The sequence below is a fragment of the Chenopodium quinoa genome, unplaced genomic scaffold (genome assembly GCF_001683475.1).
Source record: "Chenopodium quinoa cultivar QQ74 unplaced genomic scaffold, ASM168347v1, whole genome shotgun sequence".
Lineage (NCBI taxonomy): Eukaryota > Viridiplantae > Streptophyta > Magnoliopsida > Caryophyllales > Amaranthaceae > Chenopodium > Chenopodium quinoa.
Genome location: NW_018743792.1, coordinates 5,384,138 through 5,397,017, shown reverse-complemented (window position 1 = coordinate 5,397,017; position 12,880 = coordinate 5,384,138). Strand labels below are relative to the sequence as shown.

Here is a 12,880-nt window from a genome sequence, read left to right as displayed (position 1 = left end):
GCTAAAGTAGCCTTCTAAAGTTCTAATGCTGTACTTTGGACATGTTCTTGTACAAGTTATGGTTGGTGTTTAGGAATTTAAGCTACTCAGTGCAATTCAAATTGTTTGAAAAGCAACCCTTGTAATTCCATGGGTTCTGAATCATACTTCTTCCGTATGACTTGGATGTTCGAATAGAGGCTTTAGAATTGGGGATCAGATATTAGAGATTTTAGTAAAAAGTAACAGAAAAATGTAGATCAAGTTGGCATTTTGTTTTTTCAAACATCCCTTCTCCTTATGACTTAGATTAATTTTAAATGATTAAATAGAGGCTTTTAGACTTAGGGATCAGATAATAGAGATTTTAGTAATAGTTGACGGAAATATGTTGAAGTTGGCATTTCGTTTCTTCAGACATGTCCTTAGTAATCCCTATTAGGAAGACTCTATATTTGTAATCTTGGAGAACGTTTAAGAAAAAGGCATTTTTTTTCGTGTACTGACATTTGATTAATGGTCACAGCATCACAATTAGTTTTGCAGTTGGGATATCTGCAATAGACTTTGGCATTACTTTGCTGCTCTTAGGGAAGTTCTAAAGGTTTCCTCTTCTTGCTGATCATTTTGAGTTGGCACCCTAAAATTCTGTTTCTTCTGCTTCCTCATCAGGATCCGATTCTGAAAATCTTCTGATGTCATCTCTATCAATTTCTGGTTCATTAGTTTCAGCATCCTCTGAATCTTCAGCATCACTTTCTTCAATTACAATTTCATTTCCTTGTTCATTATCAATCTCTTGCTTCTTCACTTCGATGCTACTAATCTTTTCCTGTTTCCAGTTTTCTTCTTGGTCATGTAATTGACTGGTGATCTCATCAGAACTTTGCTTCCTGGTAGTACTTTGGACATCATCTATATTGCTACCCTCGTCATCAGTTAGCAATTTGGTTTTGACAATCTTATTTTGCTCCGTGCTCACCAATCTCCCATGTTCATATACTTGTTCAGTTTCCTCTGTTCTATTAGATTGTATCTCTTTCAATTTCATTCCTCGTTCTTTGCTCTTCTTGGCATCTTCCTCTCTGGATTGGCCATCATTTCTGGTGTCTGGTATGTGATGTTTTTCACGAAGATATTTTTTAATCTCAGACTCATTATTTCTGGGTAGGTCAAATTTCTGCTGTTCTTCATTTCTATTAAGAACTGGAGTGCTTCCAGTCTTGCTCACAGTGTACAAGTCATCACCCAATCTCCTGTTTCTTAGAACCTCTCTCCTCTTGCCCTTGGAATGTCTCCTTCTTGCTCTAGAACCATAGCCACTTACACATGTATCTGGCTTTTCCAACATCTGGCCGCCTCTGAGAAGGCTTGTATCTTTCAAGCTATCCGTTGTTTGATGCTCTTGTAATTTCTGTTTCTCCTCGTCATGGCTAGTGTTGGTTTCTTTTGCTTTATCCTCATTGACCTTGGTACCTTGTTCAGCATGATAATCTGCTGTTTCTTTATCGTCAGTTTTAGTATCCTCGTTCTTCAATTCAACTCCATCTTTCACATCATTCAACTTCTCGAGTTCAATGTTTGTACTGTGATCATTCACTCTCTGAATAACATTGTCATTGTGGCTTCTACTGTCACCCATTGTTGAATCTGTAAATGAATCGCTACTTAATTGTAAATCCCCCTCATCTCTTGTGCCAACACTGATGGAACTTGTTACAAGTCTTGTTGTTTCTGAATGCAAATCTTCTCGTTTTTCAAGCTGGAACTTCAGATCTTCAATTTCTGCATCTTTCATCTTTAACATGTCCTTTAAAACAGTAACCTGAGGGGGATCTTCGCTACTCGAGTTCTTTCCTTCTGTCAGAATCTGAATCTTGTTCTTTTTCTCCTCAAGCGTCAACTCTATCACCTTCCTTTCATCCCTGAGAGATGAAATCATAGATTCCATTTCTGAAAGCCTCCTATCGAGCTCCAACTTCTGTGTTCTCAGGGAGTAAGCTTTGCTGTTCATTTCTTCGATTTTCTTCCGAGCTTCTTGATTGAACTCTTTCTCTCTCTGCAAGCTCCGCGGGATATAGATGTACGATAAGAAGTCAATCTAAAGGCATTCCATTAACTCTCAGCATTACAATGGTCAATTCTACAGTGACATGAATTGTATTAAAAGTGCTACGGATTAATTTGTAAGAAAATTTTGATGTCTAAAAAGTGTATTTTTGTAATATTGGATTAATGGACGTGTGATATAAGTTAATACTATGTATTTCGATTCATGTCTATAAGATGTGACTATGTTTTAGTCTGGTAAGTTAATATTATCAGTTATAAAAATTTTAAACTACTATCAATTAAAAAAAATATATGTTTAGCGTAATGATTTCATATATATAAATGCAACATTTTTTATGTATTTCCTTTAATTAAGTATGTTGTTGAAAAGATTCAAAACGACATAAAAGTAAATTGCATGCCAAATGCCTGAAGATAATTGATTAATACCTTCCCCACTCCAAAATAAATATATATTCACATAATAACGTAATTTGAACGAGTAATGTAATTTGAACGAGTAATGTGACAACTACGTATATAGAAAGAAATAAAACGAACCTGGAAGAGAAGGTGAAGGGTAAGAAGCTCATGGTCTTTCTCCTTAACAAGATGAGTAAAGATATGTTTCTCTCTGATCTTATGAAGCACCATAACTCCAAGAATAGCCGCCCCAAACGCTAACAACAGGATCAACGCGTACGGCTTACTGATACTACTACTCCCTCTTTGATTATGATTATGGTTGTTGATATTCTTAAATGAGCTCCCCATTTTTTTCCGTCTTTCTAATTTCTTACTATCTCTCTCTAGAATAAGCAGCTTAGTTATTATGTTATGTCGTTGTTTGGTTGTTGGGCGTTTCATTCAAAAATGCGTCTTAAACTGTTCACTTCTCTTTCTCTCTCTTAGCGAGTTTGTGATGATGAGTAATGTTTTGGCATGCATGAGGAGGAGCTGAGGTAGAAAAGGAAATTTTTTTTTTCTTTTTTCTTTTTTCTTTTTTTGTCAAATGTAATTGAGCATGGAATTTGTGCCTTCACCTTGAAAATGTGATACTTTCATTAATTTTGCCTTGAGTTTTTTTTTTGTCGTTTTCGATTGTTTTTAAATACTTGCTAGTTGCAACACTCACTTCTTTTGACTGTTTTTAAATATTTATAACACTTTTTAATTTGGCATGAAATCATATCATGATAATTTTATTATTTCACTTTCACATTAACTTTACCTGCACAAATTTTTATCCCATACCTGTACATACTTTGTTTTTATCTCTCTCACATAAAATTACTCATCAAAATGTGTTTTTTAGTATACTTTAACTGGCATATAATTTTCGGAAATTAGTTACATTTATCATACATAGTGTACATCATACACTTAAAAAAAAAAAAAAAAAAAAAAAAAAAAAACCTTTTGAGTTATGAAGATTTACATTCTTGTTGGAAGCGTGAGTTGTGCACCCAATGCATGTCACTCCACTTGGATAGAAGGGATATCAACTATCAAGCTACCCTCTCTTGCTTACCACCAGTCTACGGGTGGTCTTTAGTTTCAGCCTCGGTTTTACAACTGCCCTTTATTTTACTTGTATTATTATTCATTTTCGATGGGTCTAACTGCCACTCCTTAGCATTAATTTACGACAAAAAATTATCGTCCTAATTTTTTTTAGGAAAAATTGTATTAAATAATACGACCTTTGCTCCATCCGTTAAAAACAAGTCCACCTTTTGTTTATTTCAAAAGAATATCACCTTTGGGGGTGTCCGCTTTAAACAGGATTTTTTACCTGCAACCTTAATGATCGGTCATCCTTTTGATTTTTTCTTTTAATAACTTCGTTTAACACTTTAATTAACTCTTAATTAGGACTTTAATTATGGTTAACAATTAATATAATTAAAATTTCTTAAAAAAAAAATTAATTAAAATAATTTTTTTTTTTAAAAAAAACTGCAACAACTGCCACCTACGTACTACACTGCATCTCGGCGCGCCCCACTCTCTGCCCTCCGGTGCCGGCCACACCCAGATCCCCCCTCCGGCGCCGGCGCCCGTGCCGATCCTTCCCCTCATTCCCTCTTCCCTGAACTAGCTTACCCCTGCTACCCGAAATCCATCTCCATTACCCACCCTCGAACTAGCAAACCCCCTAAAATCCATTACTCACCCTCGAAAAACCCCAACCAGACCTCCCCAACCGTCGTCAACGGTTTCGATTAGGGTTTTTAAGGGTGGGTGATGGATTTAAGGGTTTCGATTTGGATAAGGCGAGGAGCGGCATCAACGGCGGTGCGGCGGAGAGAGATAAGTTGGGCGGCGACAGGTGGAGTGCGGTCTTTTACGCTGCGGAGGTGGAGGTTGTTGCGAGGTGTTGGAGGTTTTTGCGAGGTGTTGGAGTGGCAGTAGCGTTTGGTGGGGCTGTTGTGTAGGGGTTCGGTGCCGGTGGTGGTGGAGCTGGGCGTCGGCGGAGTCGTTGCGTATGGGGGAGGGGGAGAGGAGGTGGCTGAAAGGTGGGAGATGTGGTGGCTGGTGTTTTTTTTTTAAAAAAATAAATTAAATTAATAATAATAATAATAATTTTAAAAAGTTAAAAACATTAAAAACAATTCTATTTTCAGACCAATAAAATGATGACATGTGTCCATATAACCTATTAATCAAGTTACCAACAGGTTATAACTTGTTTAAAACGGACACCCCCCAAAGGTCGTATTATTCTGAAATAAACAAAAGGTGGACTTGTTTTTAGCGGACGGAGCGAAAGTCGTATTATTTAATGCAATTTTTCCTTTTTTTTATTAATATTATATTATATTTATGATATTAATAATGAATTACTTAATACAATGTTATCTGACATGCATTAAAAGACATTGCGCGCACAAAACGCTAGTTTAATGGAAGATAGGGCAATATCATGGTTGGAGCTGAAAAAATCGATAGCGAGAAGGATCAAGAAAAGAGTTACTGTAGTCTATAGAACGTTTGCATCTAACAAGGAAACAACCTCGTCTGTAAAACACGACCTCACCGGCTCAGATTTGGACATTTCACTTGAAAAACATGCAATTATTATCATTAGTTCATTATAAAACATAAATCTCAAAATGGTTTTCTCTTTGAAAAACCCGTTGACGAAAAACTGCTAAAAAGTAAAGTACAAAACTGCAAAGCTATTCCAAGAAACAAGATGATCTTGTATACCTTTGTTGCTCACTCAACCAGAATTCTTCTGGAATGTGTATGATACAAATTACAAAAACTTTACAGAGAATGCCTTCATTACTTTGAAGAACATTGCTTACTCTGAAATTCATCAGACGTTAATGTGTTCATAAGCTCCTGAAGCCTTGCAGCACCAGGGCCTGGCTTAAAATCAGAATAGTTACCCCGCAATGAGCAGGGGTCAACCCCACCAGAAGAGTTTCCGATACACCATGCACCAGGGGGAAATCTGTTTGTGCGACCTAAAAGCTCTTTATCAATCTCGTCCAAAACAGGGTCATTTCTCGCAAATTTGCGGGCAAATAGTGCACCACTTTTTACCATCTTATCAAAGTCCTTCATGGACAAAATGCGAGGGTGTTGTTTTGGTGGATTGTCCCATGCAATATAATGAAGATCATGACCTATTGCTGTACTACGGAAATCCTCATTGTTACAAATTACAGTATGAAAATAACTTTCAGGAGAAGACATAAAATTAGTGAAATACATTAAAACTGTTCTAGGGAAATTGTCCCATCCCCATATACAATATTCCACAAAAGATCGAGTCACAACTACCCATGCTGAACCTGCAACGGGGTAAGAAAGTGAAAACTGTCAAATGCATTTTTTTTTTTTGTTTTTTGCTACTTTGTTCCCATGAAACAGCTATCTAAGAAACTTTGCTCAAAAGATCAAATAGGCAATTCCATTGAGTCAACTACCACCACAGCTCATATCAGTAGATAGATAAATAAAATGATATACTATCATATGCCAAAGGGTTGAAGGGAAACCAAAGACATCTCTCCGATTATGTATATAAGTTGTTGAAGCTAATAAAGGTTGGGAAAAATCGGATTGCAGTATACTTCAGTTAAACACTAACTTCATTTTTCACTTATTTTGACCCTAAACATTTAGCAATTGCTTCAATAAACCATAAAGAAGAATTTGATTTACGCTTTGTTTGGATAGCAAATAAGGAAAGAAAGGAAGGGGAGGAAAAGAGAAGGAAGGGAAGGGAAAAGAAAGGGAGGGGGAGGTGAGCTCCATTTTCCCTCCTAATCTCTCCAATTTTGGAGGGATTATGCATATTAAAGAGAGGGAGAAAATGGATCCCTCTCTCTCCTTCCCCTTCCTTCCCCCAATCCTTTACCCAAACAAGAGAGTTTGTCCTCCTCCCTTTCTCTTCCCTTCCTTTCCTTCCATTTCTTTCTATCAAACAAAGTGTTAGTTCAGTTTGGTTCAGGTATTTTAGTCTGGTTCAATTTCAGACTTTTTGGTTTTGCAGAATTCTAAAGCTGGACCAATATGATAAACCAAACACATATGAGATATGACAAGTCTCCCATACTCTCTAAATAGGACATGATTCATTTGAGTCATCGAAATAACTCAAGAGTTACATTAAAAATGGCACATAAAATAAAAGAATACAAGCTAAGGAAATGGTGAATGTTTAATATGAATCACATCAGATTTAAACACAGGTTTTTGATTGATTTCTCATAGTCACAACTCATGAAAACTGATTCAGACTTCCAAAAAAATATTCATAAAACTCCAGCCTTTCACTATCCAATTATTCAAGATAAAGCTTTCTTTCATAAACATGTTTCCACACCTATACATTACACCTTAACTCTAACCTCCAAAATAAAACCTAACGAAGCCAAGGAGAGGTAAGAAGATACACAAGAGTACATTGGGAAAATTCTTGAGCCTTGACAAGCTGTATAAGTCACGTACAAGGTAGGAGCGGACTGGGAAAATTTGGAGTTTAACAAGGAAGAGCCGGCCAAATAAAATATAAGAGCAGATAGGATATACACGTTCTTAACAAGGGATACAGTCACCTGATGATTGAATGTCCTAAAAAATATGAATGTATTATGTGATGACCCCAAAAGATATTTGAGAGATCAAAGCTAGATGGAAAGATCCCTTGGGATGAAAAGGAAGAGAAATTGATATAGGCAGAAGTCAGTTATTGATGATGAACTATCCCTTTTCACCTCCAATATGTGATGAGGAACCACTATTTCAATGTAAATATTTTGAGCTATATTGCTAATTCTTCACAGATATACGAAGCAATGTAGTCAAATTATTAAGCTTGAATCGTCTACTCTTTTTCAAGGTTCACATTAGGAATATCCATGACGCTATTCCACAGCTTAATAAAGATTGGAGTCTCAAATGACAGCCTTCTTTTTCCAATGATTTTTCCTCAAACAGATTGGTTCTCTCCCATCCAATCATAAGTTTAATGATAGTGGTCAAAGGAATGAGTTTAAAGATAGTTGTACATTATGATGCCTAGGTTTAGGATGCTTGGAGGACTTTTGGTGTATCATTTTTGTTGGCAGTTTTTTTGTGGTAGTTTTTATAGCTTCTTTTGCTTTGATCTAAGTGGTTGTAGTGGCATACTGCTTTCAGTAATTAGTATCACTCCTATGAACCGAGGATATAACACTCCAAAAAGAGTGTGGAAGTGAGGGCATCCTTTCAATGCAAATCCATGGTAAAGTTTGAAGCTCCAATGACTATTTGGGGTCGAGTTTTACTATGAAACGCCACCCATGATCTTGACTAGGCTTACGAATCTCCATTTATATAAATAAGCCCTCTGTCACATAGTTTTAAAGACTCAATTTTGATGTTGACCAAGGTAACTTGGTGTCATAGGTGTCACCCTATACAAAAGTCATCATGTTGAATAAATACTCCTTATTTTATGATGGTAAAATTAGATAAGTTTATCCCACCTGTTTTATTTGTGACTGGAATTCCTTAAGATTATTATGAGTTCTGATTGTAAGACTGCTTTGTGCTCAAGTCTTAGATTCTTTTAGACATTACCCTCTTTTATTTATGATTAAAATGTATCGTTCTTTAAATTCTTCAAAGCGTGAACAAAAGACACCAAATAGTTATCTTCATCTGACGATTTTAATCGTAGAAAAACATGAATTCCTCGAAAGAATCCTCGCGTGCACCACATCCCTCTTTTAAAGAGTAATGTTACATTGCATATCAAATATAATAATAGAGTACAGTTATTAGCATATCTTACATGATAGCCATCTATCCTCTCCATATGATGTGAGAGAATGCATGACTCTCCTCTACTTAATTTGAATTTAGCTTAGCTTATGGCTAACATGTTTTTACATGTACTTGTGTGGATTTTCGTGATTTTCCCTATTTTTAGTAAGTTTCCATTAATTTATAGTTTGGATCCTAATTGAGTTACAAATTGTTTTTCACTTTTCTAGTAGATTTAGGATTTGTTTTGCATTTTGTGATTAAGGTTAGTTTAACATTCTTTGGGCAACAAGTATCTTAGAATTGTTACTGATGCAAAATTTGTACTGGCTTGATTGGAAATTACTAAGTACGTAGTTGGTGGAAAAAGCAGCAAATTTAATATGTAACGTAATATATACAGTTAAATCAAAATATGTTCGAAGCAATATGTAATAAAATCAAACATGGGTAGGAATCACATCTAGCTATGTCTTGGTCAATTCCAGTTCCATATGGTTTGCTACGGGTTTCTGGTATAGATTTTCTTCACATGATAGACTGAAAAAACAAGCATGGTCTCAGGTTATTTCGTATGGCGGTATGGGTGATCCAGTCAGATCAGCTTTACTATGTCTAAGTTCTAACTATAAGTATTTTGATCCATATCGTCCTTTGAGATATGCGCATATAGTCACAACATTACCTAGCAATCTAGATGCAATTTCAGAAGAGTCATTAAGTCAAAAGGTTAGTTTACAAAGTGTACACATGAAGTAAAGTATAAAGAAAATGCAGACATCTGATTAGACATACCAGTAAATAACTTAAAAGCAGTAGGAAGTGATCGGCGCTGGGTAGTCATAAGAAGATCAGACTTTTTGGACAAGTAGAGGCCAGGATCTACAACAATAGGCCTCGCCCTCTGGCTCCTGTAGATGTAAAATGAATTAGCATACAAGTAAAGAGTAGTTTATAGTTTAGGTCTGCAGCAGAAGCATACTCACAGTTTCCACCCATTTACCATCTGCATATGCTCAATAAAGTTCAGATTCCGTGACAAGTTGGAGAAAACATGAAGCATATCTGTGTGATGAAAAATAAGATGACATTATACGCAATACGCTTTGTGTTGAAAACTGTAAATTTAGCAGATAAGGTAAGTATGAAAAACAAATACTCCAAACTATCAAGCATATTAGGCGTCCAAATTATACAAGCATACAGCTGCTAATAAATGCAAGGATAGTAGAGCCAGGATCACCACCTTACCATTAACTCTCAAAACAAAGAGGAAAATGGATGAAGGAATTAATCGAATGATTGATGTTTCAGACAAGATAAAAATTAGGGTAAAGACCCGATACTAACTGACAAGTACAAAAGCTGAAATAAATATCCTAAACCTCGCAACACATTACTTCCTAAAACCTGTCAACATATATTAGGAATATTCATTAAGCTAGACAACACATGAGCTAGAGCATAACTGAAAGAAAAAGTACTATATTAGACATTTGTAAAAACGATCAGGATTTGTGGTATGGAAGGCAGATTTACATCCATGCTATGTTCTTTGTGTCAAAGTTAACTTTTACTAATAATCTTGCAGGACAAAAGCAACAGTTTGAAAAGATCCTGGGTAAGCAAGGTCCTGAAGAAATACACCATGACAGATGTCACTTTTATGGAGCATTAAGTAAGATGTGATCAAATTATACAAGCATATTGTATATATTTTCCACTTCTATCTAATAATGATAACCAGTAAAAACTCTATTGTTGGCAACACTGGAAGGTCCCCTAACACACAGCCAATCCCTGACCAAAGATCATCCACTACACTGCAATCTCATATAAATTTGTGCATTAGTTAAAACTTTACGTATACTTTTATGTAAATAATCAAGCTGGGATTGATAGTAGATAACATTCGAAATAGCTAACTTATTTTCTAACATCTAGATTGAGATCAATCCATGTAAAGAGAATGCATCAAATTAAAATCCTACCAATGGCTACAAAACTATAGAATAGGATAAATAAAGGTTTTTTAGGAACCAAAAGGCCGGTAAGGTAGCAGTGATGGTATTAGGTTTTCCATCCTTCAGTTTCTCACAAGAATACCATGAGATTTATACAACACCAAGCATTTTTTTTTAGGACTTTTTATGCAGTAAGCTTTAAGATCTGACAATAATAGAATGAAGGTGATAGCATCATAGGCCTCACAGATCATTGCTATTTCTACACAGGACGATTTAGAGGAAAGGCCTGCTCATTTATACTAGACATGCTTGAAATACCTATCAATAATGCACCCTCCATCCCGTGATAAAAAGTTCTACTTTCTATTGTTATTTGTTTCATAAACTATCCTAATTTATCTAACCATTTATATATCTCTATAATGATTTACCAATATATTATAGGTTAATCTTATACATTTGTCAGTAATCAAACTCAACATGCTAGAGGAGCTAAGTTATACTAATAACTAATTGAGGCAATGAAGGTGCAAGTATACTTTATTTGGCTATTAGGCACAATTCATAAAAGATCGTTGTGTTAAGAAACTGACTCATTGCTACAATTTGGTAACGATAAACTTATATACAGCCCATTCACAAAGCTAGAAATATAAAAGATCAACAAGATATAGACCCATCAACTTTTCTTATGGTTTCATCTCTCAATTCACTTGAAAAAAGTAAAATACATTAGATCAATCACTATGAGGCTCTACAATAAGCCAATTCACCTTCTTCCTTCAGATTAATCGCATCAATGAGCTTTTACATCTAACAAAGCTAAAATTCAAACCGTATAAAACATGTTATACATTGAGAAGAGAAATAACACATGGGTCACAAAAACAAGAAATGAGAAACAGCATAAAGCTTTCTCAAACGACATTGCACAGTAAAGACCATAAGAAAACTGTAATGGCAAAGTTTATGGAACTAACCATCTTGCGTCATTAGAGGATAATCTGAGGCGCTGAGGTTAATAAACCAATCCCAGTTCAAACTTTCCCTTAGCAAAATGGCTATAGCTTGCAGAGTGCAAGCAATCATTGTTGGTCCTTTATAAGTCACCAAATTCGATTTATCCATCACTCGAACATTCTCCACTTGATGAAATGTAGGATCACTTTTAACAGACATTGTCAAATCTAATCTTTCCCTAGGTGGAGCTTCAAAATCCATATGCAAAATATACTGATTTCGCGGATGGTAAACAGATTGCAATACTCTCATGATTCTCTGACTATCACCTTTAGTACCCGATATTAGATAAGCGAATCGAGGTGGTTCATTCTTCGAATTCCCACTCAATAATAATGATCTCTTGATATTATCTTCAACAAAATAATCAGTCCACTCCTCAGACTTCTTACCAACTTCCATACCATCAAATTGTGATACATCCTCATCAACATTCGGCGAATACATTCCAAAAATACTAGCTAACAAAAGAGTAATCGATACGAGTAAACTCGCGAAGAACGGTATAATCCATTTCCTATCACTAAAAAACCTGCTTGAATGAGGATTCACATTCTTCCTCATAGCCATTAAACTAGGTAACCATAAATTCAACAAATACAAAATATTGACAAAATTTCTTCAAATTTACAGAAGCTTATCAAATGGGATTTCCGTGGATTCAACTGAAATTCCCAAATCTAAAAAACTAATTTGAATTTTCCAATCTAAAAAAAAAAACACTAAAAATCAAAAGAAAAATTGAAAGAGTTACACCAATGAAAGAATTGAAGACAACGATTATTTACCTAGTTAGTGATAGAATTGAATTTCTGGAAAAGTTTGAATATGGCCCAAATCCTTTTCTCTCACTTTGAACTTCATTTTAGGGTCAAATAGTAGGGAAGAAGAAGGATGTCCTTTGCTTCTTTCTTCTTTTTCTGGAAAAGTTTCTCCAAGCTGGGAAATCAGTAAAATAATGATTCACTTTAATTTGTGAATTATTACTAATTTAAATTTATTGAGTTTAAAATAAAACCCTATCAATTCACCTTTGAAAAAATACATCCTTCGTTTCCTTTTAGTTGAAACATTTCTTTAGTCACGTATGTTAATGTACAAATTCAACCGTTAATATCTTTGATTACCGGTTATCAAAAATTATAAAAAGATACATCATGACGAATCTAACAAAACCCCACATGACAATATTTTTCATTACGTATATATCACAAAAAACGGTAAAAAAAAAGGTGTGTGAATAGTGCTAAAATCAAAACGTGTCAACTAAAAAAAACGGAGGTAAAACACATTAAAACACATTGGCTAGAGAAAGCTAGAGAGAGAAAGCTAGAAGTTCGTCCATGGTTTTCTGATTTTGCTGTTTTTTTCATCAAATCAAGATCTATGGCTCGGAAAATAAAGCAATCTACTCTTGCTCCTGCTAAAATCTCTACAAAAATAATTGAATCTCTGTTTACCCCTGCTACGATAGGGTTTCCTCCATTGCAAGAATCTGTTGATGAAGGTGATGAGTTGATAACTCCACCCCTTGGTCTTGTGCATCCTTCAGCGGGCAAGATATCTAGGCAGGATGCTGAACTTCTTGCTCTTAA

The 12,880-nt window shown here is 35.3% G+C and overlaps 2 protein-coding genes across 3 annotated transcripts; both read right to left on the bottom strand.

The window, feature by feature from the left end:
* Nucleotides 1-188: 188 nt before the first annotated feature.
* On the bottom strand, nucleotides 189-3,425 carry LOC110685223 (glutamic acid-rich protein-like). Of its 2 annotated transcripts, none has more exons than XM_021861709.1 (2): nucleotides 2,593-3,425; nucleotides 189-2,080 (listed from the first exon to the last, which is right to left on the bottom strand). In XM_021861709.1, exons 1-2 carry the CDS (start codon nucleotides 2,896-2,898, stop codon nucleotides 620-622), a joined length of 1,767 nt encoding a protein of 588 aa, XP_021717401.1. In that variant the 5' UTR covers nucleotides 2,899-3,425; the 3' UTR covers nucleotides 189-619. The 2 variants fall into 2 exon arrangements, with proteins under 2 accessions (XP_021717401.1, XP_021717402.1); XM_021861710.1 differs by having other exon boundaries at nucleotides 189-2,038.
* Nucleotides 3,426-5,216: 1,791 nt separating this feature from the next.
* LOC110685222 (beta-glucuronosyltransferase GlcAT14A-like) lies at nucleotides 5,217-12,255 on the bottom strand. The gene is made up of 4 exons (XM_021861708.1): nucleotides 11,246-12,255; nucleotides 9,285-9,363; nucleotides 9,094-9,209; nucleotides 5,217-5,837 (listed from the first exon to the last, which is right to left on the bottom strand). Exons 1-4 carry the CDS (start codon nucleotides 11,853-11,855, stop codon nucleotides 5,323-5,325), a joined length of 1,320 nt encoding a protein of 439 aa, XP_021717400.1. The 5' UTR covers nucleotides 11,856-12,255; the 3' UTR covers nucleotides 5,217-5,322.
* Nucleotides 12,256-12,880: the final 625 nt, after the last annotated feature.